The following is a 26934-nucleotide window of genomic DNA, read 5'->3' on the forward strand; positions in this document are numbered from 1 at the left end:
TATTTCTTTCTCTTTTTTTTTTTAACTTTTATTAGAATTTCTTTACACCCTTAGATGCTTACTTGGTCATTTTCCAGCAATGAAAGATTTATGAATTATGAATTATTGCACATGGTCTCCTTTTTTTATTCTGTAAAAACAAAAAAGCAAACACACACAACCCAGCACCTCTTCAAAGTGAACATACGTAAAAGTAAGACAAGTTCGGATGATAAAAATAGGCTTTGTACTCATTTGGCAATTTGGAGGCTTTAAAAAAAATATGAGACGTGTTACTGTAAGAAATTTACAGAAATGTACTTTCACTCGTAGAAGAGAGAATTATCTCATTTTTAGGCAGCCTCATATTATCCATCTCTGTGAGTTTGCCAGTTTTCATTCTTTAAGTGTTAATAGTCTACAGATGGAAATAAAAGCGGTTCAGTTTTAAACCGATTCCTCTCATGCATCCTTTTGGTTTAAATGAAACGCTCCTAGCTTTGATCATCTGCTTTTCGTCATACAAAAGGGAACAGCCAGGCCTCCTAGTAACCCATATTTAACAGTTATAAAACGAGCTATTGTTTTTCAACACAAACCATTCCCTGTTAGCCCATTATTTTAAAGATAATTTTATTTCAAAAGTACACAAACAGGACCAGATTGTTTTTGTATAAGGCAAAGCTCAAAATAATTACCACTCATGTCTGCAAACTCATGTCCCAGTGTCACAGTTTATGGTTACCACTTGCAAATTATAAATAAAACTTTTTTTAAAGATTTATATATTTATATATATATTTTTTTGTTGTTGTTGAAAACTCTTCACAAACATAGCATTACTCCAACCTGCCACAGTTTAAATTCATGAATGTCCATGAAATGCCAATGTTTTCAACCAAAGTGAAATTCTGTTACGCCACATCAGTATCTGAAGTCCGTGATTTTCCCCATGTTTGTTCAGCATGCCGTGCCGGTTGCCAGATGCTCCAGCACTCGTCACCTGGCGAGCAGAGAGAAGAGCGGGGGCAGCAGGGTTGCCATCACCTGGGGCGCGAGGCCTAGTGCTCCGCCGCACTCCATGGCGTTTTCCTGCAGTGGAAATCAGAGCAGGATGAGGTGTGAATTTCTCCTCCCTTGACATTTCACCGGGAAAACTGGAACCGAAGTGGGAAGGTATCGTGCAATAGCAGACTGCTCTACTTGGGCTGAGCGTGACCCCTCTCCCTTTTCCAAGGCCTTTCCACACAGAGGCAATGAGGACGTGAGCTGGGAAAATGGCCAGCGCTGTCCTCTGTATTGACAGCGACAGTGATTTCACTAGCTGAGGTATGACAAGGCCACTGCTGTTGCCACTGGTAGCCATGGTTTCAAAGACACCTGATCTATAAAATGATCTCTTCATCCAACAGGCATGTTCTGGGGCCAGACTGAGACAAATTGTTCCAAACATAAACGCAGGCTCCCACGAAGGCATGCACTCACACATGCACTCTCAGACCAGCGCACATGCATAAAACACACACACTCACACACACCCTCTCCTACCTTTGGGTGGAAAGGGTGACAGGAATCAGGACGTCTCCTGTCCTTCTGAATTTTTAAGCGCTCGCACTTCAGTGATTCATTATGTACAGCCGGAGTTAAAGAAAGTGCTAGAAAGTTGCTGTGTAACAAACAACCACTGTCACTAAAATTCCATTCCCAAACAAATAAAAGAACTGAAGATGCATTTATTATTCTTCATGCATTCTTTCCTTTTGTAATACCATGTCTGTAACAGATCATTTCTCCATTTGAGGCCATTGTGAAACAGAGTCTGTCCAAGCTCCAAACATTGTATTGTTTTAAAACCTCAGCTGTTCATGTTAAGATCTCTACATTACTTTAGAATGAATTAAGAATCTTTTCATCTAAAAAGAGAGCAAAGGGCAAACAAACTTCAGCAAAGCCTGTCCGCAAATTAAACTGATTTTTCCTCATACTTTCCCTGAACCACGTATAAAAAAACATTCATTAAGTGAACAAAATGCTGGCACCATGATATTTATGAGGTGAAAAAAGAAATAACAGCTTTTTGCACCAACTTCCTACTTGAAAGCATTTCTCTTTTTTTGAGATCCACTCAAGAAACAGAGTTAAACCAAACAAAAAGAAGGGCCTTGGAGCTGACCACACTGAGCTAATAAAATCTTAATCAAAACCTTCCTGGTCTTTAATGCCACTTGGCAGCACAGCTATCTGGATAGCTTTATTAATTCCTTATTACTGAAAGTAGGAACTGTTAACAGTTAACTGCCTGATAAACACCGCTCCAAGTTGTGGTGGTTTACGGTCCAAGTGTTCAATGGTAGGAAAATAACTGGCATGGCCTCTGGAGTGTCACAGTGATTCATTCATCTCACAGCCTTTTACACCACAAACTCAAAATGAAGGGGCATCCTTAAACTCAAATACTGTCCAGCATCATACAATTCAACCGTAAAATTACATTGCAATTATGAATCATTTTAAAAGCACTCAAATCCAAAGAGTGGCAGGGCAGGCCTGCTCCCCATGAGACGAGAAAAGGATATACATGATCTCTATGGGCTCCATGGTGATGGGCGCGGCAGACCGACAATCACACTTACTGTCCACCACCACCATGAACAGGTTGCTGCTTGGGATTTGCTGGATGACGAATGACCTGGTGGAAAAAAAAGAAAGAAAAATGCCACAATTAGGTTGTCCTTCCTTTTTTTCTTTGTGGGTGCAAGCGAAGGTCCCGTACATGGTTAACTTCTTGGATTACAGCAAACAGTGCATGTGAGTGAATACACCATATGTTTACAATGCAATCAAAATACGGTTGTAAGGGGCTGTGGTGTATTACATTTCAGTTATATTTAACCCTGCAAATAGCTTACGTGCTTGGAAATCTCTTTAAAGGCCATTTACATGCAGCACAGTGGGAAATGACACAAGGCAATGAAAAATAATAATTACTTCTGAAGAACAAAGAACAACCCCTCCACCCACTATATACAGACAATGCAAATATAAGTATTGTTTAGTAAGATATGTATGAGATGTAAAGAGCTACGACCGGTGTGTGCCCAGCCACTTTTGCAGTACCGAGTGGAAACTGGTCACTGACAATAGGAAAACCAATTACATACACCACAGACATATGCACACTCACGCTCACACACACATGTAGCGAGACCTGGAAGAGGGACCTAATCTCTGTGTGTAGTAATGAGAGAATAAGTGCCAAGCAGAATGTAGCATCCCTGATGTGATCCACTCTGCCAGATGTTTTTTCTTTGTTTCATTTCCCATCACCATTTTTATCATATTCACAATAAATGATCCAGAAGTCTTTTTTTCCCTTCTCACCAATGGAGTGTTGCAAAATATAAAACATTTCAAAAGAGACAAATTGGAACCACACTTACACCCCCAATTTTATTTTATTTTCTATAGTCTTGGGAGATGAATTTTGATTTGGGGGTGCTGGCACCAGATTTATAAATCTCCATGAGGCCAAAGCTGGGAAAACGTCCCTCAGATGGTCTTTTTTCTTTTTCCTACAGTATCAGAGATTTATGGATTTCACTGTAAGGCATTTATCATGCGGTAGACAAATTCTTGTGAATCCTCTCGTCTTAAAAATCCCCCGGAATGGAGAGGATAGCTGTGCTCCAGCAATATAAAGCAGAACCCGCTGGAAGGGAATGGCTTTGGTGAGAAGAGGAAGAAACGCAACCTGACAGCGCAGCTGGAGGCCAAAGAGGCCAGTGCGAGACCTGCACGCTTCGAAAACGTAAAGCTGTCACCGGCACACTGAGGGGAGGAGCCAATGTGCTTGGAGGAACCCTTCCAAAATGAGGCTGGTTCCCTCATTAAGGGAACCAATGAAATATGTCCCTCGAAGGACCGCTGCTCTCACTGCCAGAATTGTTCCTTTGATCGGAGCAAATAGTGATTGACAAAAGAAAATGCATCTGCAATTGTTTTTGAAGAAACTAATGCAGGAAACATTGATGACACAGTATGGATCATGGAAATGTGAATTTTGAGTGAAAAGTGAAAAAGACACTGGGCAGCATATGAATCTGAACCAGCATCCACAGCTCCTAGGACCACAGCCAAAATGGTTGCACATCTACTCCCAGGGCAATTCATAGCCATTAAAGAAGATCATAATGGCAAACATATCCATTTACTTAGCAGGTGCCATTATCCAGAGCAATTTACAATGGTTATGACTTACCTCACAGACATTCTGTAAACCTATTTTTTCAGCTGGAGTTTCGACTGGAGTGACTCAGGCAAAGCACCATGCTTCAGGGGTATAAAAGCAACTTTCTACCTGGGGTTCAAATGTACCAAAAACCCTAGGCCCAAAGGCTACTGCTGTAACCATGACTGCCAGGTTCAGAGCCCAGTGCTGTTTAAAAGCTGTCAGTCAATGTCCACATTCTTATGTGAAGGTGTAATGATCCACAAGTTGTAAACTCCAGGCGTGTGTTGTTCCCGTTTCTTAAAGGCAGTAATATGGGAATCTAAGACGTAAACATTCTCTACAGTTTTCTGTCTCTTTGGTTAAAAGTGGTCTGGTCTTCCAGGGTTTCCATAGAAACAAATTCTGTGACCGCCCTTCCACCCTTAGCAAAAATGCAAGAAAAACAAAAAAACCAAAAAAATTCACCACAAATAGTTGCCACGTAAGCATCCCCATGAACAAATACATATTCTTTGATTTAAGCACAAACTGAATTATGTGAATTAAAACTAATGCAGTTATTGTAGGGTTGAGCAAGACTGTGAGCCCACGGAAATCAACACAGCAGCGGGGCTTTTGAGGGTGATGTCAGTGGTGACACTCCTGGAACCTGATGTCACTCCACTTTGTATTTTATAATTACACAATGAATGGCAGGGCCAGACTGCGGTTTCAGAGTTAACGAGTGCCATTAACTGTGCACACATGAAAACAACCACTGTGTGAGGTTTGCCAATAAGATCCACTGCCGAGGAACGTGAGGAGGAGTTTCCATCCTGACACAAGAATGTACAGTAAATAACACCAGAAAATACGTTCAGAGCATTCTTAACCTTAGAGGCAGATACTGATTCAGCCTTTACACTGATGCACTGCACAGAGGAGCTGCAGTCTGGAAATAAAAAGATGCAGCTCTGACTTTAATTATACAGATCAACTCAAACCTCAGCACAACAGCTACAGGCTGAACCACAAATTCTCTCAGTTAAATGACACTGCAGTCCGGTTAATCATCAACACAGCAGGGGGGGGAGGTGCTGTGTGTTTCAGCATGTAGATATGGCAGGTTCTGCTTAATTCATTTCCCATATAACCCAATGGTAAAGCTCTTCATCTTGGTTCCAATATATCCCTACCTAGGGATCCTTGAACTTCATGAATGGGGCCCTCAGAACAATTCAAAAAATGAAATAGTAAATTACATTAAGAAAACAGGTGACTTGTGATGGTGTGCACAATATGAACAAAACTGTGAGTTACATGCTACAGCCAACACCTTGTTATTCATGGGCTGCAGCAGAAATTAATGGACAGATAACATGTACTGTCAAGAGGGGAGTCACTGCACTCAGAACTTTGCTATGCAAGGGTTAGAAAAATGCTGATAAAAATTCTCCTGCAAGACAAACAATCTGACAACTGGAAAGAATTGTACACTGCAAGAGTAAGAACTTATGAAAGCAACAATAAACAACCAGGGACCCACCAGCAGTTTCCCCACGTCCTCTCTGTGTGTACCATCGAACTGTGTTGGCTTGTGACACCGAGATCCATTTTTGGATATTCTGCTCTGCACTTCCATGAGTACCGTAAACACACCGTATGGGCTGTACTTAAAATACTACTCTGCCTGGAAAATGGTGCACTCAGGCAACACAAACATACTTAACCCCAGTTTCTACCTAGCCCTCATGAAACTGTATCTACGGCAAAGTACATAAATACTGCCATACATAAACATGACACCATTTTATTTTGTGGGTTTTATATGTGCTTTCCTCGATACTTTGGCTCTTGACAGGCATGAAGATGACAGATAAATACACATACAGCAGGATGGAAGGTTCTGACCAAACTTCCAGAACCTGGAATGGTCCTGGCCGCTGCAGAGGAAGTAATAAATAGGGGGGGTGGTTTACGTAACGATAGTTAAAGGCCAGTGGAGTACATTACGGCCCTCCACAGTTGCTCACGCACTTTGAGAGCAGGCCGAATGTGGCTGTGGCCACGATGTTACGAGCGAGAATGTAAAAGGATATGAAGCCGCACCAGCAAGTGCCAGAAACGCACAAGTGAACAAAGATAGCACACACTCGCACCTTGTGCGCAATTCACAAGAATGACTCCGCACACACAACACGTTAATAAATCACAGAAATGCAACATTACTCCTGAAATGAATGTGCACAAACATACGGCTGTTATCTTGAAAGTGGTATCAACACATTTTTCATTTTTCCTTGTTTCAGAGCCAATCTCTCATCATTATCAGGTTGCTTATGAATTCAACATTACCCTGCACTGTAGTGAACAGAAAATATAATAGTGATAGGAGGCCAACTACAAACTTCTACAATCCTGACAGTTTCTCTTAGTGGCTAATCTGTTCCAGATTTCCAAGGTTCCGCAGAAGAGATGCAGATTTTTGACAACAAAGCTGTGCAATTTAAACAACCCAGGTGTGGCTCTCCAACAACAACAAAAAAAAACAAAGAATTAAAAGAGTAAATGTAGAGAAGTGTTTGGTTGGACACTTGTTATATCCCAACCAACACTTTCCATGAGCTTAAATGTCAAATACATATTGACCTTTTCCATAAAACATAACAAATACATAGTCTGCAGTTAGGTGATGGTGAGAACAAGGAATTGAATACAGACCTTGAAAAAACACTGAAACACAGGCATAACCTAGTTTAGCTCTCTGCCATGCAGTATATGTAAGATCTCAAACCAATACCCAGAAGCCACATAATTTACAAAAATGTGAATGCTTTGCTAACAGCTGAGTTTAGTTCACCCATAAAATTGGTTCAATAGTTACTATATTTAACACATTTTCTGCAATTTTGGCACCTTACATTGTATATAATTATTGGGTTGTTTGAGTTATAAGGAAGAACTAACAAAACGAGTAAGACCCCATACCATCCCAGGTATAATCAAATGCAGCAAAAGGGAGTCCTTCTAAACAATCTTTTAAAAATCCATTTCAGAAAGAACACCTTGCTGCACATTTTCTAAAGTACAGCAAAAAGCAGGCATTTCAGTGTGAAAATGCAAACAGACAGAATGTTAAGGACTTCAGCCAGTAACTTAAAACAGATGTTTATTATGATTCTACATCTTCTCCTACTATGAGTTATAAAATCCCAGATAAAGACAATAAATACTCAGTCTCTCTTTGCCTACCTCAATGTATTAATTCTTTGAAAAGATTTATTCAAAACCCACACACATTTCTTTCAACTCAAAAGTCTGCATGTTGATTTGAGATACCTTTTGTAAACAGAGAGAACATTTGCTCTCTCTAATCAATTTTCTTTATCCAAACAAGATTTACTTAATCTCAACCTCTGCTGAGTAAATTTAATGAGATTACTTAGATTTTAGGAAGATGTATTAGCTGGTTTCAGAGGTCGTGCGACCACATGTGATCTATTTAAATCCACAGCCCGAACACAGTGATGCCATTCGCTGTAAATTTGCTAATGTGTTTGGGATTTCTGCCATCTTCATTCCAATAGCAGGATCCATGTCCCACACTATTTGCTGTAGTTCTGCCAGAAGGTCTTTTTAGTAGTTTAAATATTACCTCAGCTATAATTTGTGACAGTAGTGTTTTGATTTTCCTATATCATGACACTTTTTCTTCTTGGCATCCTCAGCTCCATGATTGCACCTTTAACCTCACACGGATACACACTGAGGATACGAATATCTCAGCTTATATTTAGTTTCCACAGCTGGAAGCAATGAGGGCTTATTTGAATGATCCGTAGAACACCCCGAAATTGCTTGACAAAAAACCTTAAATTGTTAATGGGGACCACACTAATTTTCTCATTTCTGAAAGGAAGCTTTTTCAAGAAGCTTGCCTTTCTAGAACTACCAAGCATATATGTCTTTGCCATAAATAAATGTTCTAATCAGTCACATTTCTTTCTCAAATTAAACCCATGCCTTTGTGGATTCAGAAATACATTTCGATGTATTTCTTAGGTAATTTTTAAACCAAACCTTGGAAAAACATACTTAGTTCAGTTGTTTTATACTGTAACAAAAGATTCCGTTTGCGATTTTCAGATTCTTTGGTATGCCAAAGACTAAGCTACGCATTTGCATCTTTGCTATGAAATCAATATATCAGGTTTTTAATTTTCATTTTTACCATTTTTCACCATGTGGTGAACTGAAGTCCTGTCTATCTGTATCCCTTATCCAGAGTCCCTGTGTCCCAGTGACTTCTGACATGAACCACCTTGAGGACAATTTGCAATTGCTTTAATTATTTGGCAAGTGAATGTAGGAAACAGCAAACTTGTGGACTTTCCCCCAAACAAAGCAACCTTGACATATGGGAGGGCCCCGGCCACACCCCTCCTGAGGTCTGTTGACAGAGGATTCTGGAACCTGTGCACCAGAGTGATGGCAACACTGACTCATGCTCAGAAACGTCCCCTCAGGCACGGTGGTCTGCTCTGACCCTCAGCAGAGGTGGCAGGGAAACCCCAATGACGGAAAACCGTTAGCAGAAGGAGCAGGACCTGGGACTGAGAGGAAAGACAGCCACGTGATACTCTACACAAACCTTATCTCATCTGCTCACAATTTTGCTTTGTTTAACTAAGCCAGCTCAAAACACTTACAAAGAATCCCGTAGTTTGACTTCCTGTGCCCTCTGATACGGCGGGTTTTCTGTAATGGTAAATATACGTCTCTTCCAGGGAGGGGAGCGGGACAACTAACAAGATAAATGCATGCCAAGAGGGTCAAAGTCGTAGTAATTTTGTTGGGTCTGTCAAGACAACAGGCCAAATCAACGCTGAGACGTTCCAGATGGGCAGGCTGTCCGAGGCCAAATGAAGGAGAATCATCTTTACTCTTCTCAACCTGGAAGTTCAAAACTCTGAGCAGCAATAGTTCAGTCAGCGTGCTTGCCTTTTTTACCTCAGGACACAATAAGCCTCTCACGACAGGAACAGCAACGTAACCCAATCTGTTCTTTATAGTACAGTCCGGGACTCATCTATGCTTGCCAGTCAAGAGTGTTGCAGGTTTTGATTGGTCTCTCCCTTTACAAAAATAGCTATTTAATAACTTAGCTCAAGAGTGACGGACAGAAGCTCCAAAACGATCCTAAGACAAACATCTTAAACTTTCTCTGAGTCTTAACAGCACCATCTTTCTCAAACACTGTGGACAATTCTGTGGTGGTGTTCCCAGTTCTTCATAATAATGCATGATTACCTGGCACAAAGCACAGCAGAATCAGATTAAAGCAAGGCAAGAATTCCTTGCAGTGCTGCATCACACAGGATACTGCTACATTCACAAGCTAATAAAGGACTCTGTTCAACAGTAATATGATTTGCCTGGGGAAGTGGTCTGACTGAGTTTCTTCTGATGATGCTTTGGAAATAATCAGAGAGGTTCTTTTATGGAAATAGAAATCTCTTGCTTTGGTTTATATCTCCCCTTCATCTCTGGCTCAAACACCATCTTAGGAATGTCACATCTCCCTCATCTTTAGCCGTGAGCTTACAGTACAAATCACACTGATTACACTAATGTCATATCTAAATAAGATCATATTGCTGCTTTTCTGCTCAGGGATTGAGGGCTCAGCCTTCAGGAGGTCCACCCTGTGCTTCTCTCGAGGCGAAACACGATTGCTGGGATCTGCTCGGTGCGTCATGTCTTCTGCGATTCCACCTTTCTGCATCGACATTTTGTTATTGTCATTTCCTTGGATGAGAGCCAACTGGAGATAGGGCCAGCACACTGGGTGAACCGGAGAGAAATTCTCATTGGTCACAATGCCACTCAAGTAGTGCATGCTTTTTATTGGGAGAGGGGGATTAAGATATTCAAATTTCACCCGTTAATCAAAACATTCACCAAGTGCCGCCTCGACATCGAATGTATGACACAGGATTAATTTAACATCTGTGACGTATGGAAAGCATCCAGGGAGAAGACTCTGCTTGTCTAACGTTGTGTGTGTTCCCAGAGAGGCCCACGCCTCTTTTCAGAGGTGGAGTTTGCGCCGGAATGTTCCTTGTCACAGTCGGGCCGCGCATGTCAAAACACTCGGGATCTATCAATCACCCCCGGCTTGATCCAGCAAAGGTTTCCATAAAGGACAATGGGTAACGGCACGGTGACCCCCAGCTGAGGGAGAGACACACCTCTGTACCCCTGGGGCTTCACAGACGTCTCTTGCCAAACAGCTGCGGGTCTCTGCGCCTTTTGTTTGGGGATTGAGTGATTGATTTAGGATAATATTGCTGCAAGGGAAACACTGGGCCTTGGCGAGATTATGGTCTGGAAGAGAGAACTCGCAGACAAAGACACACTGTGAATGTGCTAACTCCGCGTTATTAGGCACTTTGCTCTGGGAGCCAGAGCTAAAAAATGATGATGAAAAAATATAAACACTGCCAACTTTGTTAGGCATTCCTAAAATATGCCCTCCCTTCAGAGCAACGCATAAAGTAACCGGGAAGAGGACTAAGCATACAGCAGAGCGGTTAAAAGCATATGGAAAATGTCTGCTGATTTTCTATCTGGGGCAACAATTAGTCTGAGGAAATAGAATAAACAAACCTGACTTCATGTAAGACAAAAGTTGTATCACTTCAGGATAATTGCAGCAATTAAAACATGGAGGGGCACGAAGAGATCTCTTGAAAATAATGTTCTCGGTTATCCGGCCTGTCTGTGCCGGTGAGAGATTGAGAGCACAGCCCCGGGTCAGAAGCCCCTGAAACATGCCCCCACCCCCACCTTCTCCTGTCATGCTAGGGGGAGCCGCTGAAACATAGCAAATCAGGCCCTCGCCGAGTTTTGGGGGGGGAGGCGCATAACAACATACAGGTCCGCACCGCAAACGGACATGTGAGCTACAGTGGGGCTAATAATTAGGTTCACTGCTGTTCTCTGTGGGCCCCACAGTGTTACAGAGGGTGGAGCGGTGAGGAGGAGGCCTTGTTGGAGGAGCTGCACGGCTCACACGCCACACTCACCTCCGGCCTCCTTCCCCTACTTCTTCTCCTACTGCAGGTACAGGCTATAGGCACAATGATGAATGGTAATGCAGAGAACCACGCACGCTCATCATCTTTCCACTGGTAAAGTCACCAGTGTCATTTTGTGTGTGTGTGCGTGTGTGTGTGTGTGTGTGTGTGTGTGTATGTGTGTGTGTGTGTGTGTGTGTGTGTGTGTTGAGCAGTTTCTTAGGAGGGGTATGGGTTTCAGAGAAAAGCATAAATATTCACTCACTTCACACATCCCTCGCAGTCGATGTTTCCCATGGTTTCCTTGATGGTGCGCTCCGAGACAAAAGCCGGATACTCTGTGTCACATGGCACCAGCATGGTCCTCCCACTCCGTTGTGCTGGGGATAGGATGGAAAAGATAAGGGACCGGGCCAGCAGTAAGGAGAACAATTTCTCAAGCCAAACAACTACGTCACTTTTTTTTTCATTACTGCGTTGTTGTAGAAAATCAGTCATTTTCAATCCAACAGCTGTATGAAATCAATAAATCTATGCACAGACAAGATATTTAGCTGTATATCTAAAACTTTCAAATAACATTATTAAAATGCACCCAATAATTTACTTTTGCAGTGAACAAAGGAAGGCATTTATGAGTTAAATTGTTAACATCATTAGTTTAAAGCTGCTGCCACCTAGTGCTAATTTAGAGTAAATGCAAGTCAGGGAATTGCTTTGCTTCTCACACTTAACTTCCACATAAATAATAACAAAAAAAGAGAAAATCATGGTTCCTCTTTAAATATTGTTCCCCTGGGGAGTAACTAATGATATTTCATGAAATGTCCAAAATAAGGATATTTATCCAAATGGACCATCCCTCTTGGTTTGGCATCCACAATTCAAATTTCTCCATGGAGACTGATTCAAACCACAGTATCCATGCAAAATAAACACTAAAGTCAATGTTTGATATGTTATGATTATGGTCACTAGAAGAACTCTTTATTTGGTTGGAGCATGTTGTACATTATACATTATTAACAAAAAGATTGTGGTTGCAGAATATTTCCTTTACAAATGAGACGAAGACAAATTATTAAAAGTAAATTATTTTGCTAAAATTATAAGTAACAATGATAAAATTATAGATTAAAAAAATTCACTGGAGGATAATTAAAGGCAAATGAATCGCTGGTTGATAAGAAAGGGATAAGCAAACAGTGAAGCATTGTGCATTATTAATCTGAACACAAGGTTCAAGCTTAAAATAAATGTTTGCAATGTGGGACAAAATTTTCCAAGACAGATGATTTTTTTTCTCCAAGTCAAAAAGTATATTTTTTAAGTAAAGAATTTAAAACCTGATGTAGAGGAGGCCAAAAATTACATTGAAAGAATGCTTCATGCCTGCAGGATTGGCACTCAACATCAAATAGCCATATCATTGTCACTAAGGACAATTAATATATCCCATACGCCTATTGATCACAGAGTATTTATTCTCTCATCCTGTTGTTTTTCACTTCCAGTCAAAGGACGACCTACCACAGATTAATTTTTCACTAACTCCATATACACTTTAAGAGTTTAAGCACCAAGCGTACAAGAGCAGTGGCCCACTGAATGAGCAACCTTTGGGTTACAAGACATACTTCCTTTCACTGCACCACTCTGCTGCCCGCAATAAATACAGCTATATATAATCAGTCCCTGCTTTTACAAGACAATGCATTCCTGGAAATTCTGGACACCATACAAGTTGGAGTTACATTCCTGACTAAGGGCTGGGAATCTTTTTTTTTTTTTTTTTTTTTTACAAAAAGACAAGATAAATAAGAGAAAAAGTCAAACCTTCCTAAATATTTGATTTAATGTACATGACAGTTTGGGAGTGACAAGACAGGGAGACAAGCATATCACAAAGCACAGTTTTTGAGGGAAGGAGACAGCACGAACACACAAAGGACAAAATAAACAAATCATCCTCAGCTCGTCCTCCTGGGTTCACTGAACACAATCAACAAACTAAAACCAGAAAGACAACACAACAGACTAAACCATGGGCCCCTGAAGCCTTTTTCACTTAGTCACCTTTGCTCATTCTCACCCTCAGCCTCTCTCATTCCCGGTGCTTTGAGTTCATATGATAACAGAACAGGACATGACTGAACATAACATTTTGGTTTATTTGGTAAACAAATCATGCTTAATAATTAGCTTGCACGAAGGCAATGTCATGTCTGAGCTGAATTTGGCAGGAATGACTGCAAATTTGTTCTGTTAAAAGCAAATCTGTTCAAAGGATGTGTTGTAAATTAAGATTTTGTATTGTAAAACATTAAACAATTACAGAGGCAGTCTCATAAACCCTTATGAAAGAAAAAGTATGTATGTATACACAAATCTTGCTTATTCTAGACTTGATATTACATCCTGACACAACACACATTTTACAAGATCATACAGAACACAGTCTTTTCAGAACAGGACATTGTAGGTGAGTGATGACTTGAAATTATTTACTTGCTTTAATTTTCATGGTTCATTATTTTTATTATCCACGTGGTGATAAATCTATCAATCTAATCAAAATCTAAAATCAAACAACGTACAACCTTGTCCATAGACAACACCTTGTCCATTCCCACACAGTATTCATTCATTCATTAAAGGATATTACAATTATAACTATATAACAATAAGCCAACAGAAAGCAAGTTGAACAGAATTATAAATAAAATAAATATAGGTGTATAGGTGTGTATGTGGGGCGGAATGCCCCATCGTGTGAATCTGATGGAATAACTGTCGACTCTACCCTATGAATCACTGAATCTCCTGCTAACCCTCGCATCTCTCATTATTTGAGCATCCATGATTTGAAGTCCCCGTGTCACTTAAAGCCATCTCAGACATCACCTCACAGCACTGAAGTGCATGTGCCAGAGCTGTAAACTCAGTGGCTGCCAGACCCACAATAGAAAGGGCGCCTTTTCCCTGCACACACTCACCTTTGGCTGTGAGGTCTGAATACCACCAGCTGTACAGATTAAACTCCACCAGAAATCTGAAAACACACACAGAGGAGAAACACAAACATCACATTTATGCTATGCCCCACAGTAGGTCCTATTCATATTCTGTATGATAACGTCATCTCAAAAATTTTCTTGGTTGCTTGTATTTTCATAGCAGTAAAATTAGGCAAAGAAAAAAAGATAAACCTTTCCCCAGATCAAAAACAACTGCATATTAGGATATTTAGAAATTTGTTCCATGATTAAGGGAAAAAAAAAAAGGAAGAAAGACTTGAGCTATGACATCAGGCCACCCAGGAGCGAGGAGGAAGGTTCTATAACCACATGGACTGAGCTTGCTTTGAGATGCATGCTGGGACACACAGGCTGAGAGACTACATAAGGTTACCATTACGGCTCCCAAATATCACATGAGCGCACACTGTAACCCAACGACGTCAGAGAGTACATTCTGAACAACAACAAAATAATCATAAAGAAATCACTCAAGCTGTCCTTACATGACGAGTTCAGTCACGAGCCATTTTACAGCAGCGAAGAAGGCAAAATATGGCTGTAAAAAAAGACAAAATGAGAAAAAAACACGGTGAGTTAGTGTAAATCATGTTTGTCTGATTGAATCGGAGAGATGCGTGCATGCTTGTAAACCCATCAGTGACAAGACAGCTTACTGAGTTTCAAGTCATTACGGATGTGGCTTCCCCAATTGTCTCGTGTGGGGACCACCTTGGAGAAGGGAATTGCCCCCACAAATTGCAACAAATAAATCAAATACATCATATTAATGGGGAGAAGGGGAACCAGAGATGGATACGGCATCCACATGTAAAGACCTCTCACTGATCCTTTGGAATTCAGTCACAGGCCGCCATTAAAGCCCAACCCACAGAATCATGGTACGTAAAACTACTGCAATAAATCTGCACCAGTCGGTATTACTGTTGGCCTCAATTCCAATGGGTCTGAATTAAAAGAGGCACGCCTGCACTGACATTTATCAAAATAAGTCTTGAGTAATGTGTACTGTAAATCATATGGGCCTCTGAACATTCACCCCGTGTTTCTTGTAAGGAGTCATATGCTTCTTTGTTCATTCTGGGAATTATATCAGTAATTCAGCGGGAATTAATTCCCCCAGACAAATCTGTTATTAAGCATATGTCACGTTTCAAACAAAAAAGTGGAAAATGATTTGTTGTTCCTATCTCATATTTGAAATGTGTTGAATCCAACAAAATTTTGACCTTAAAGCACAAATTTAAACAATTTAAGAGACACGCAGATGGAAACAAATTTCTCAGGCAAAGAAAACACAAGAAACGGACACAAGAAAAGAAAAGAAAACAATAAAGTTATAAAACACTGAAAGGAAAAAGAAACGAGCACTTGGAAATTGTGCTCTTTCCTTCGCAATACTCACATCCAGCAAGCTGCGTGCACTGTCACTACTTTCAGCATAGATTTTACAGATGGCTTGATAGTCATATAGTGTGACCCTAGGACGAGAGAAAAGAATAACCACACAGTTAAGCAGGGGGCCATTCCTTAGTGCACTAAACATGCAGTAAAAGGGGCAAAGAATGCTAAAGAATGCTAGGATTTCACAAGCAAACAACTTCCTCTCCAAAAGCTTACTTTAGGTGGCCACTAAAATTCCCTTCTGACTTTATTTTAGTCTTTTAAAGAACAACCACCAACATAATATCCTGCAATTTTGTCAGAACATCAAAGGACTTCAAATGAGGAGAAACCCAGCATGTCTCATCTATCATAAAATCCATCTCGGGTGTCACCAATGGAAGTCCAAACAGTCCGTTCTGAGAGGAAGAATTGTGCGGGTGACCGCACAAGATGAGTCGAAATGTCCTTGTCCAGGGCACAGACACAATAGCAGCTGAGTACCCAGTATGAGTATGACACAGACCACGACTCTTTGTTGTGAAATATAAACCTGAACTTTTTCTGATGAGACCCATGGTGTGCTTCACCTGCTGACAACTTACCATAGTTGATAGATGATTACAGGTCTGAACAAACACCAACCTTATAATGGGAGCCCCTGTTTTGGCAAGCATACACAAAGTGGATTGTCCTGAACAAGGATGAATGCCTGGTACATCAGCATAAACACTTCAAGGAAGTTAAGTTTTTTTTTAAACGAAATCCAACCTGTGGCATCCTCTCAGATCACAGCCAATGAGAAATCAGGCTGGTTTCCTGCACAGACTGGTCCTTTGCACCAGGAAGTGAGTGACCAATCAAACCCAGTCCAGAACCCAAGTCTCACTAACAGAGCTGCCCTGTTCAGATGAGTGGGTAAAGGGTCCCAACATCAAATCCACTGTGGCACACCAAGCCACTCCCACCCGGCCTCTGTGAGAGAACGCAGTGTCTATTACACGCCTGAGGTGGTCTTGGAAGGAGGCGTCGGGGGAGATCTCAGTTTTTCCACTCTCACAAAGTTCATGGGAATGAAGGAATCAGGTGTGGAGAGATCCTGGTGTGGAAATTGAGGGCTTTGCAGGCTTAGCCCACTCCGCGAAAGTGCAATCTGGAGCACATTATTAATGGGACGTCAGACGCTGCCCGACGCTGGCTCAATAGCACACGGCCGCTCTGTACACAGCCGGAGGAAAAGTTTGGACTCTCTGTCATTAACAGTGACAGAGAAAAGCAATATGGGTCTTGATTCAATTAAGTCTAATCCAACGGAACTGATGGCATTAACAGTTCATTCGACTTGAGTGAAAATTAAACAGTGAGGCTAAGTCTCTGGCAGCCTCTGTCCCTGCTCTTCATAGCAGCCTGTAAACTGAAGCTTTGTCAAACACCTGAGCCAGAGCACCATTGTCTCGCACATCAAAACATATGCAATTTGAATCGTCACCCTTTGGCCCATCAGAGCAAAACAAACTAAAGCGCTTCCTGGTGATTCAGGCCTGTCACATTCCAGAAGGATTCAGATCCGTGTGCCCTGTCTTGGCCTCTAATATCATGGAGGATGTTTGAGAAACTGAGTAACTCAGGGTTACCAATAGGCCAAATGCTCACTGGCGTCACCTCTTTGTTGCCTTTATGTAATGCTTATAATCCTATCATTCTGTTATCAATGTACTTAGTTCTTTTACTATTGTTGTCATTTGTTAAAATTGTATTTTGTCTAGTATTCTGTTATAATACTAACACACCTTATCTTTTTCAATAATTGTCATCTTTCTTGCATCTTTTTTGTTGTTATTGGGCTTCAGTCCGATAATACTGTCAACAGCATGAAGCTAAATAAAATAAAATTTGACTGGTTGACTGATAGACACCCAACTGTTTTCTTCAAATAGGCAGAGCCAAAAAATACTTTTTAGTCATCAGATCTGAATAATTTGAATACATAAAATCTTCTAGATTTTCATTTCACTAATATTTGACTTTGATATCTCTTACTGATGAAGGACAGATGAAATTCTAAGGAGTTAAAAAGAACACACTAGTGGAGAAGATGTCAAAGTATTGTGCCACACACCGAGGCCCAGATGGGGAGGGCAGCGAGGTTTGAGTGACTGGTGGAAATGCATGTGAGAGAGTGTTGAGGGAAAGCACACAAACCCGTTTGCCGCATTTCAGCTCGTTATTAAGGTCTCGAAGAAAAACAAAAAAGGAGGACAAAATGAAGGCGGCTGTGGAAAGTCTGCTCCTCCCGCAACGCATTCCTCCATTAATCATAGGAAAACACGTCACGGTCCGCCGCCGCGCGGCGTGGACCCAGACCGGGGCCCGAGCCCATCCAGATGTGTTTGCTCAAGTCCGTCTTATTAACCGCTCCCCGTACTCAAAGAAGATTTGGGCTAAGCCCTAAACTGAAAAATCCACTGAGCGCCGGGGTCAGAGGTGGCCACAAAATACTGCAACGTCATTCGCTGGCTTAGGAGCTGTCAGCACGAGAGGGGCGGCCAGGGACAGCGCCACTGTCCCACTGCTGCACCACGCTCCCGGCTATTTTTCTCTGAAATGTTAATTTCCGCCATTGTAAGGGAATCCGTTGGGGGGGGGGGGGGGGGGGGGCATGTATGACAGCACTGTTCAAGGATACACCCCGGATCATCTTTGTTCCCAATCTGTACGTTCCCCTTACCTTTTGAAGGAGCCCATGATAAGCAGCTTGTTCATCACGGCACCCTCCACCTCACCGAAGAACATCCCCGTCTACAAAGGAGGAGGGACAGGGGGACACAGACGGCCGTGAGTAAAAACTCTTCAAAAGAGAATGCGAAACTGCGAGTGACACCGCCCGGGGTGTGACGAGAGCGGCAGTGACAGGCGCACAGAGAGGGCCGCGGAGGTCTCGCTGTGCACGTAGCGGAGGATGGCGAGGTACAGGAGGAGCTGAGCGTGGTGATCTGGGCAAATGAGGGGAAAAAAAGCAAATCGCCTTCGACTGACTTGAGCAGATTACGTAACACCGGATTCCTTCACTCAAATGAAACCCACTGGAAGGGAAATCCAATAAGACTGTCTAACGTTAATCCATCTACTACAGTCACTATCATAAAAAACCTTCATCTACTGCTGCTGGCTGGCTGCTTATTTTTCTGTACACGTTGCGAAGGCTTTGGCACTGAACCAACACAGATAGTAATGCTTCTGTGCCTTTACATAGACAACTCAGTCATATGCAATAATTCACACTATGCTAATGTGTGGCCTAAAATAATCGTAATTTTAATTTGGTGAAATAATAATTTGATGAGTAACAATTAAAACCCACTGCGTTAACCATTTCAAACAACACAAATTGTTATAACTTCAACAGTTAAACTAAACCACGTATGGTACAATCACAGTCAAATCCCATGTTCACGTCAATGCACAGCCATACACATATGTTGTGTTTGTGACAGAGGGAAGACACATATGATGGGTGAATAATCACATTGTTATAGAACCTCTTAAAACTACAATATGTACAGCAGTGTGGTGCAGTGGTAAGAAGCAGTGCTCGTAACCCATAGGTTTCTGGTTTGTTACCCAGATGAGCCATTGCTGTTGCAAGCTTGGACAAGGTTCTTACCCCAAATTCCCTCTGTAAATATCCACCTTTATAAATGAATGGCATGTAAAATTGAGCATTATGTAAAAACGAGATCAGCTATGTTGAAATCCAGACAAGAACATCTGCTATGCAAATGTAATGTAACCTAAGGAAGGAAGGAGACTTACCTGGGAGTAATCCTCAGCCACCAGAATGAAGCCGTTGTTGTCTATGAGGTAACAGTTGATGTTCTGGAAAGCATCAGAGTGAGAGGTTTGATGGAACACACAGGATCACAGCAACAGGAAGAGCAGAGAGGAAGGGGTTGGAGGGCACTCACCTCATTATCACAGCTTATGGAGCACTTCCCATCCAGCGCCGCACACTGCAACATGCAACAGGAAGGGAGCACGCCAAGTAAACAAACCTTCCCTCACCGCCGAAACATTTAAACATTTCGAAGAAAGAAATTACCCTGTCCGCTATCAAGTCAAATAAATAAATAAGACAAATAAATAAAATAAATAAACGATGGAGCCATGACTTCTAAACAAATTAGAAAACCAACAGAACCACATGACAGAGGATGCTTCTCCTGCAGTACTGGTGGCCATGTGGTTAGACTGCCCACAGACTGATGTCAAAAGGTAGGAGAATTGCAAACTGATTTTCAGACTTTCTAAAAGGCAACCTGTCCCGTATTACTTGTGGATCACCTTCACCAGATTAGTGCCCTCTACAGGTTGCAGGCTTATAAAAGTTTTGCTCAGTTGATTCAGCCATGGCACAAATCAACCTATCTGAATACAGTCATGAGTCCCTATGTTCATCTATAGTTAGTGTTAGTAGAACTGAAAGCTCCTGGCCAATGCTCTGCATTGACCAGTTCATCTTCAGACTTTTCTACTAAGCAGAGCACAGCTCCGTGAGGCACTCAGCGAAAGTGTGAGGCCTTGCAAGGGATAGTAAGATGGCCTCGGTACTGTCCTACACCAGAAATGCTTCTACATGTGTTTAGGCATGTGTCCATGTGTGTTTGTATGTTTGTTAGTATGTGCACACGTGTGTGCTTTTGCCTTTGTATGAATGCACATATGAATATGTGTGTGTCTGTATATGCACCTATGTGTGTACGTAAATGTCTGTGTGCATACACGTGTATAAGTGTGTGTGTGTGTGTGTGTGTGCGTGTGTGTTATGTATGAGCGGGCCAGGGCAGGGCACGGTCCCTGCGGGGGGCAGGGGGCCCTTGCTTGTGCGAGTGGCCGTGTGTGTTTCTGCGACTGGCACAGCATGTAGCGCCCGTCCCCTGAGTGGGCAGCGAGGCTATATAAATAAAAGAGCAGCTCTGTTTTAAAATCCACTTCTGTACCCCGTCCAAATTCCGTCCCGCCATACAGCTCTGCAAGCACTTGAGTTTACCTGTCGGCTCGCCGTCCAGAACTTTCTTTGGAAGAACTCCAGCTTCATCTGGATCCCGACAGCTGTTAGAGATTGGACACAATGAAACATTAGCAACAGACTGCAGAACCAAACACTTTCACATATGCTGTGTATATCACCCGTTGTCATTCCTGAGGCGGCATGTATTTTATGAAGATGGCGATTTTCAGCTTTTAAACAATGTACTGCGCGAGAGTGCATTTTTCTTCTGCGTGACAAGCATGGCATAATGAAGTCCTTCCTGCTTCGCTGGGTAACATTTCAAACAGGGCTCCATAAAATGCTCTGCTCGAATGTAAATCTTCACAAAGGCCAAGGGAGGCAGATCTGTGTTCTTGAACTACACTTTAAGAGATGCAATTGAAAAGAAACACACTGACGACATAAATGGAACAAATTCACCATTGGAAGCAGTTGCTGCAGAAGCATGACCATGGGAAGCACTTAACCCTCTGTATCCTCCCGCTACCCTCCTGACATGGCCATCCATTTGGCACATGAAAGGAGTCTTGGGGAGCAGGAAGTGACAGTAAGCTCTCCTGATTCAAAAAGAACCCTACTAGCATAAATGCGTTAACCACACTTCAACCTTTGAAGAGGCCTCAGGGGCCATCTACTGTTAGGACCAAAAGAGACCAGCTCTTCTGTAGACAAGGAAAAAAAACAGCAATTATGCAGGCTGTGAGAGAGCAGCCATTCTATGGGCAAGGAAAGACCACCAGTAACAAAGGCAAAGAGAGAACAGACACATGGGCTAGAAGTGGCAACTGTTTCTACAGGCAAAGAAAGACAATCCATTCTTCATACCAGAAAGTATCTCTGTGTTGGATGAGACTGACAATTCTACCAAACAGAACAGACCAATATGTAATTCTGTGGGCCTGGACAGACCAGTAATTCCAGGTGTTTGGGGAGACCATTCTTTAGTCAGGCCAGAAGAGATCAAAAATACCATAGGCCAGAAGAGGACAATACTTCCACTAGCCAAAAGAGACTGGCAATTCAGCAAACCAGGAGAAACTAGCCACTTGGCAGGCCAGGAGAGACCAGTAATGCCATGGGCTTGGAGACACTAGCCATTCTGCGAGCTGGGAGAGATCTGCAATTCAGCAGGCCAGGAGACACAGACCTTCACACATCCACCACCTGCAGCACAGCGGGTTAAAGCACATATTTGGAAAGTACTAACGCTAAAAATCCCTGGCACCGAATGTGAGGCTTTCAGAAAAGCCTGAAGTATGATCTGCACCTTTGATAGTGAACCCCCTGTCAGACTTGGAGTCTGTGAGGCCATAGGGTCGTCGTTTTGGCTGACTCCATCACCCCTGTGAGCTTTCAGCTTTGCTCTTACCTCGCAGAGAACCTGAAATGTTTACAGTTGCTACATATCATTTCTCATGCAAAAAATGCTTCTGCAAGTGATATTTAATAAGAAAAAGTAAAGAAATTGAGGATTTGAAAGCACATATGGTCCTAGTATTGCACGGTTTAAATAGCTCAGTGTCACAGATGACGTTTATTTTCGTTTTTTAACGGTAAGGCCTGGAAAGTATTTCACAATCAAAAAGCTCAGACTTCTCCCATAAGGCAGTGGGGAGTTTTGCAAAAAGCCATGATTGTTATCTCCCTTTTGAGTGAAGAAACCAATCTACTGTCTCTCACAGTACAAAAAACTATCCTCACCAGTCCCTTCCGTGGTCAACATTGTTGTTGCCCTTTCCATCCAAAACAGGAAAGCCTTAAGTGTTTGATACAGTGTTTTAATCAACTGAAAGCTCCTCAGCATATGGTACATGAATTTGACCTTTAACCCATCTAAGATTCTGCTGTTCAAACGAACTGCAGATTGACTAACTTCCAAAGAACACATTGTATATGTTTTCCTTTACCTCTACAAATGAGTACCCCAGTAATAAAGTCTAGCGAACAAAGGAAAAACATTTTATGTGTACATTTTCTTGCGTGACTTGAATTACAATGTAAATTGCAGTGTAAATATTTTCCATCACTGATTGACAAATTTGGTGTGTTTTCACTGTTTTCCTTCTCTCTTGCATTTGCAAAGAATTTTGCTTTTAAAATACTGTCAGCTATGACACAACTGTAATATACAGTATTTTGTGTGTGTGTGTGTGTGTGTGTGTGTGTGTGTGTATGAGCGTGGGTGGGAGTGTGGACATGTGTATGTCTTAACAAAATAGGCCATTGGCTCTTTTTTCAGGCCTCCTGATGATCATTCTCACTGATTTTATGCCACCATAAGCGCTACAAAATTTTGACCACTGATTCACTGCATACTTATAATGAGATGTCATTGTCATTAAGTCTTACTGGGAGTCACATTTATAAAGCAAGGCCAAACCAGGATACATGGATCATGTCCAGCAATAATTCACATGACGATCTTTTCTGTTGGCATCAAAGCTCAATAAATGCTCAACAATGAGCTATGCTGATATTTCCTCAGCAAAACCCAAACAGAAATAGAAACCAAAATGGCACCAAGAGAACAGCTGGTAAAAATAAGATGCAGGAATATAGTATGACATTCAGAATAAACTGACGCCAAGTCATCATCAGAGCCCTTAGGTGCTGACACATTACGACCTGTGCTTCTCAGCATCTCAGGTCACAGTCAGTGACGTATCAGCTGCCCAGTGAATAGTGTTGGGATTTAATCAGGCATCTGATCCTTTGAGCCATCCAGGCACAAACGCAACCTTATTTATCACATCTTTATGATGAAACAGCTTTGCTAAACCTAGTGACACATTATCCATTTCCAGAATATATCCAAGACATCCTGTGCACAATGCAGCATAAAGCTTAAGTGTAGCTAAAATGACATCAGTAACATTTACCTTCACAAACTCTTCAACAGAAACCAATAAAAAAAATCAGTGAATGCTGGCAAATGAAGATGAGGTTAACTATATGGACAAAGAGCCTTGGTGCATTTATTCACCTGATACTTTTTTCATTACTACTATTGTTGCTATTAAATTTGTATACTGTACAGTAAATAATGTAGAAAGTAATACATCTGCGAATCCTTTTGCTTTTACCTGTTTGTTTTGTTTTCTGTTTGTCAATAATAGTAGTAGCCACTGAACTATAAATAGCAGAGCCAAGAAATTTGGAGAACCTACCTAATAATTGTCATGAATCTATTTTTTTGTGATCAACAAGTTTGCAGACTTTAGTATGGATAATGCTTCAGCAGTTGACTCCTTTTTAATTGTGTCTAATGTGGTTACCTTTCATTAAAGCAGAGAGGTCAGCTTGCTAAAATGTATTTTTCCATCATCACAACAGCATCCTGTGATGAGCACAAAGGCAGAGCTACTGTTTTGGATTCAATGAAAGTAATCAGATACAAATGTGGTCTGTATTTCAAATAGTATGTTTGTTAATCATTAAGCATAATCCAGAAGAGGTTCAGGATATTTAACAAAAACAGGTACACTCCCTGCCTCCTATATTTCTAGTTTACTAGTTGCCACTGATTGATCTGAGCTAAGGACAAATGTTATAATGGGAGGACTGAATCACAGCCAAAGTCTTTGCCAACAAGTGTAAGCGAGAGAATTCAATATGGAGAATGGTCAAGTGCCAGTTACTTAATGTTTTGCAGTACTGTCGGACGCATGTGATCAGTTCTCATACCAGGCCACATTATCCAGCAATAGATAGCTTTCTCCACTTGACACTACAATGAAGAAGACCGGCTCGCTGGCAGACAACACTGTACTTTATCTGTCCTGACCCTGCTCTGCTGGCACTCTCATAAAGGTTCCAGTGAACAGGATTTTAAGAGGTTATGTTACTTTAAATATCACGCATGTCATCGACATGAAAGGTCAGAGCTCAGTGCTCCAAGCCCTGGGTTTAGAGTTCTGTCTGCAGTCCATCTAATGCAGAATGGCCTTGCAGTGAAATGCATAATCCCACCGGATTAGCAATCCAGTCTGGAGCTGGAAAGAGAGAGTTGACCCCCCAAGCCTATTTCCTGAGTGAATGAGTTCAAACCATAATCTTGAACAAACACTCCAATCAACGAGACCATCAAATGAACCATTTCCACCCAGCCCTGGATGTCACTGCATTATTCCATCGATCAATCAAATTCAATCAATTTCAATCAAGACAATAAAATATTATGACAAAAATAATGCCTAATGGAAAACTGTGAGTAAAAAAGACATGAATAATTTATTCACATATATCCCAAATCCAAGTTTAAAGTGATAAAAATGTCAGTATAAAATTATTATAATACTTATTATAGAATTTTATAGTGATGATCTAAGATTTTTACCTGAAAAAACAAATCACTGCAGCAGCCTGCAGATTATAAACATAACATGGTAATTTGATAATTAGAATGGAAAGTCCTGCTCCTTGTCAATGGGCCTTTCAAAGTGATTTACCACTCATTTTCACTTCCCTGGTAATAAATACTCATTTCTCTTTCGCAGAGCTCTACTTTCAATGCAAGAAACAGATTACTTTCTAAAATACTGCTCTGTCTAGGTCCTCAGAAAGGATCTCTCCCAATCCATAAAATACTGGCACGAGAGCCCTTGCAGATGGAGAAAAAGCTGTATGTGTCCCTATTTCCTTGCAGCTGAAATAAATTTACATGAGAAGTATGTTGATTGGAAGCCATCTCTGGTATTCTCTCTGATTTCATGATTTCCACTTTTAGCGTGACCGCAGTGAAGAACAGGTGCAGATTAGCTTGTCAAGAGGGCCCTGACAGCTTTAAAGTCCCGGGCAGAGTAAATGACAGCAAAGCAATATGAGTCAACACTGTGTCAATGTTGGGGAAAGAGGGTGTTGAGTAATGCTGCTATTTCATTATGAGGAGGTTTAAAGAACAAGCGTCAAGGTACAAGCATTCAATCAGCACTCAGCATGCAAACGTGGCAGCAATTGCTACCTATGGGAAATGGGGCGGGGGGGATGGGGGGGGAGGAAACATTGCATTCTAAGTCCCACTAATTTAATGCATTTCATATTACCAGCAAAAGCGATTAGAGACGGAAATCCAATCCGGTGGATTATGGATCTGATCTGCTGGATGTGATTACGTTAATGGGACGAAGGTCACAGGCATATGCCCCAATGAATGCATCAAAGTGTTGTCTGTCATGCATTGGGGTCTAAACAGAACTTTTTTTTTTTAACTTTCATTGTAGCAGAAATTAAACTGTGCTCACTCCACACAGCTTACATATTCTGAAAATCCTAACCCTTAAGAAAACAAACAAGCCTTATGGGTCAAGATTCATTTGCTGACTGCATAATACCGGGCTGACTGAAAACAAGAGTCTTGAGAAATCTAAACAAATCCCAAATATACGTAAACCGACTGCTCAAAATCCATTTCCTATTGCAAAAAATCTTCAGAGGACAAACAGGATGTCCACTCTTGTGAACGTCATCGAATGAAATATTAGGATCGAATCATAATTTTGTGTTTGTGTTGTGGCATGATTTGAGTACATGATTTGCGATGTAATTCACGCACATTCCAGGGGTGACTGTTTGGGGATGATCACATTACATATCTGACACCCCCTTTGTTTCACTGGTTAGAGTAAAACTGTTTTCTATAACCCATCATATGCATAGAACAATTGTATGACTGTGTGACACAAATGTATCAGATCACTATCTTGTGTACACATTGTGAGTAATCCTAAGCCTGAACTCAAGCAATCAACACTCACAGACTGAATGTACATAAAGCTGTGCATATGTGGTCAGGGATTTCATCTACACTCCAAATACCTCTTCCCCGGAAACAGTTTTAAATACAAAATTCATATTTATTGGATTGCTTGTTTTGCCAGGAAGGCTATGTTTTCCATTTTGAGGCAGTAAAAAAAGCACATATCCATTACTTCCCATGCAGCCAAACTGCTGTTATTTACAATACTCATTAAAAAATTAAGCTACATATATACACATGTGTACTGCACACTGACCATAGCAAAAGACCATAGCAGAAAGATCAACTTGCCAAGAGTTAGAAGTATAACACAAATCGATGGAGTCAGTGACCTCACCAAGCAAACCCATTCTTCACAAAGCAGAGAAGCACCTGTCAAGTTCAAACAAGAGAAGAACATACATTTATCTTAAGTTTAAAAGTGATATATGAAGCAAACA

General features: G+C 41.4%; 1 protein-coding gene across 1 annotated transcript in view; it reads right to left on the minus strand.

Moving 5' to 3' along the window:
• Positions 1-799: 799 nt before the first annotated feature.
• The window catches only part of cacna2d3a (calcium channel, voltage-dependent, alpha 2/delta subunit 3a), a 168976-nt gene continuing 142841 nt past the window's right edge, over positions 800-26934 (minus strand). Inside the window, exons 28-38 of the mRNA XM_036532642.1 lie at positions 20737-20798; positions 19655-19699; positions 19503-19565; positions 18418-18488; positions 15712-15787; positions 14792-14844; positions 14265-14320; positions 11534-11648; positions 2556-2668; positions 1528-1610; positions 800-1071 (exon numbers count right to left, since the gene is read on the minus strand). Of these exons, the coding sequence (XP_036388535.1) occupies positions 979-1071; positions 1528-1610; positions 2556-2668; positions 11534-11648; positions 14265-14320; positions 14792-14844; positions 15712-15787; positions 18418-18488; positions 19503-19565; positions 19655-19699; positions 20737-20798 (830 nt within the window). The 3' untranslated portion in view covers positions 800-978. The remainder of the gene's footprint in view (positions 1072-1527; positions 1611-2555; positions 2669-11533; positions 11649-14264; positions 14321-14791; positions 14845-15711; positions 15788-18417; positions 18489-19502; positions 19566-19654; positions 19700-20736; positions 20799-26934) is intronic.

The sequence above is a fragment of the Megalops cyprinoides genome, chromosome 7 (assembly GCF_013368585.1).
Source record: "Megalops cyprinoides isolate fMegCyp1 chromosome 7, fMegCyp1.pri, whole genome shotgun sequence".
NCBI lineage: Eukaryota > Metazoa > Chordata > Actinopteri > Elopiformes > Megalopidae > Megalops > Megalops cyprinoides.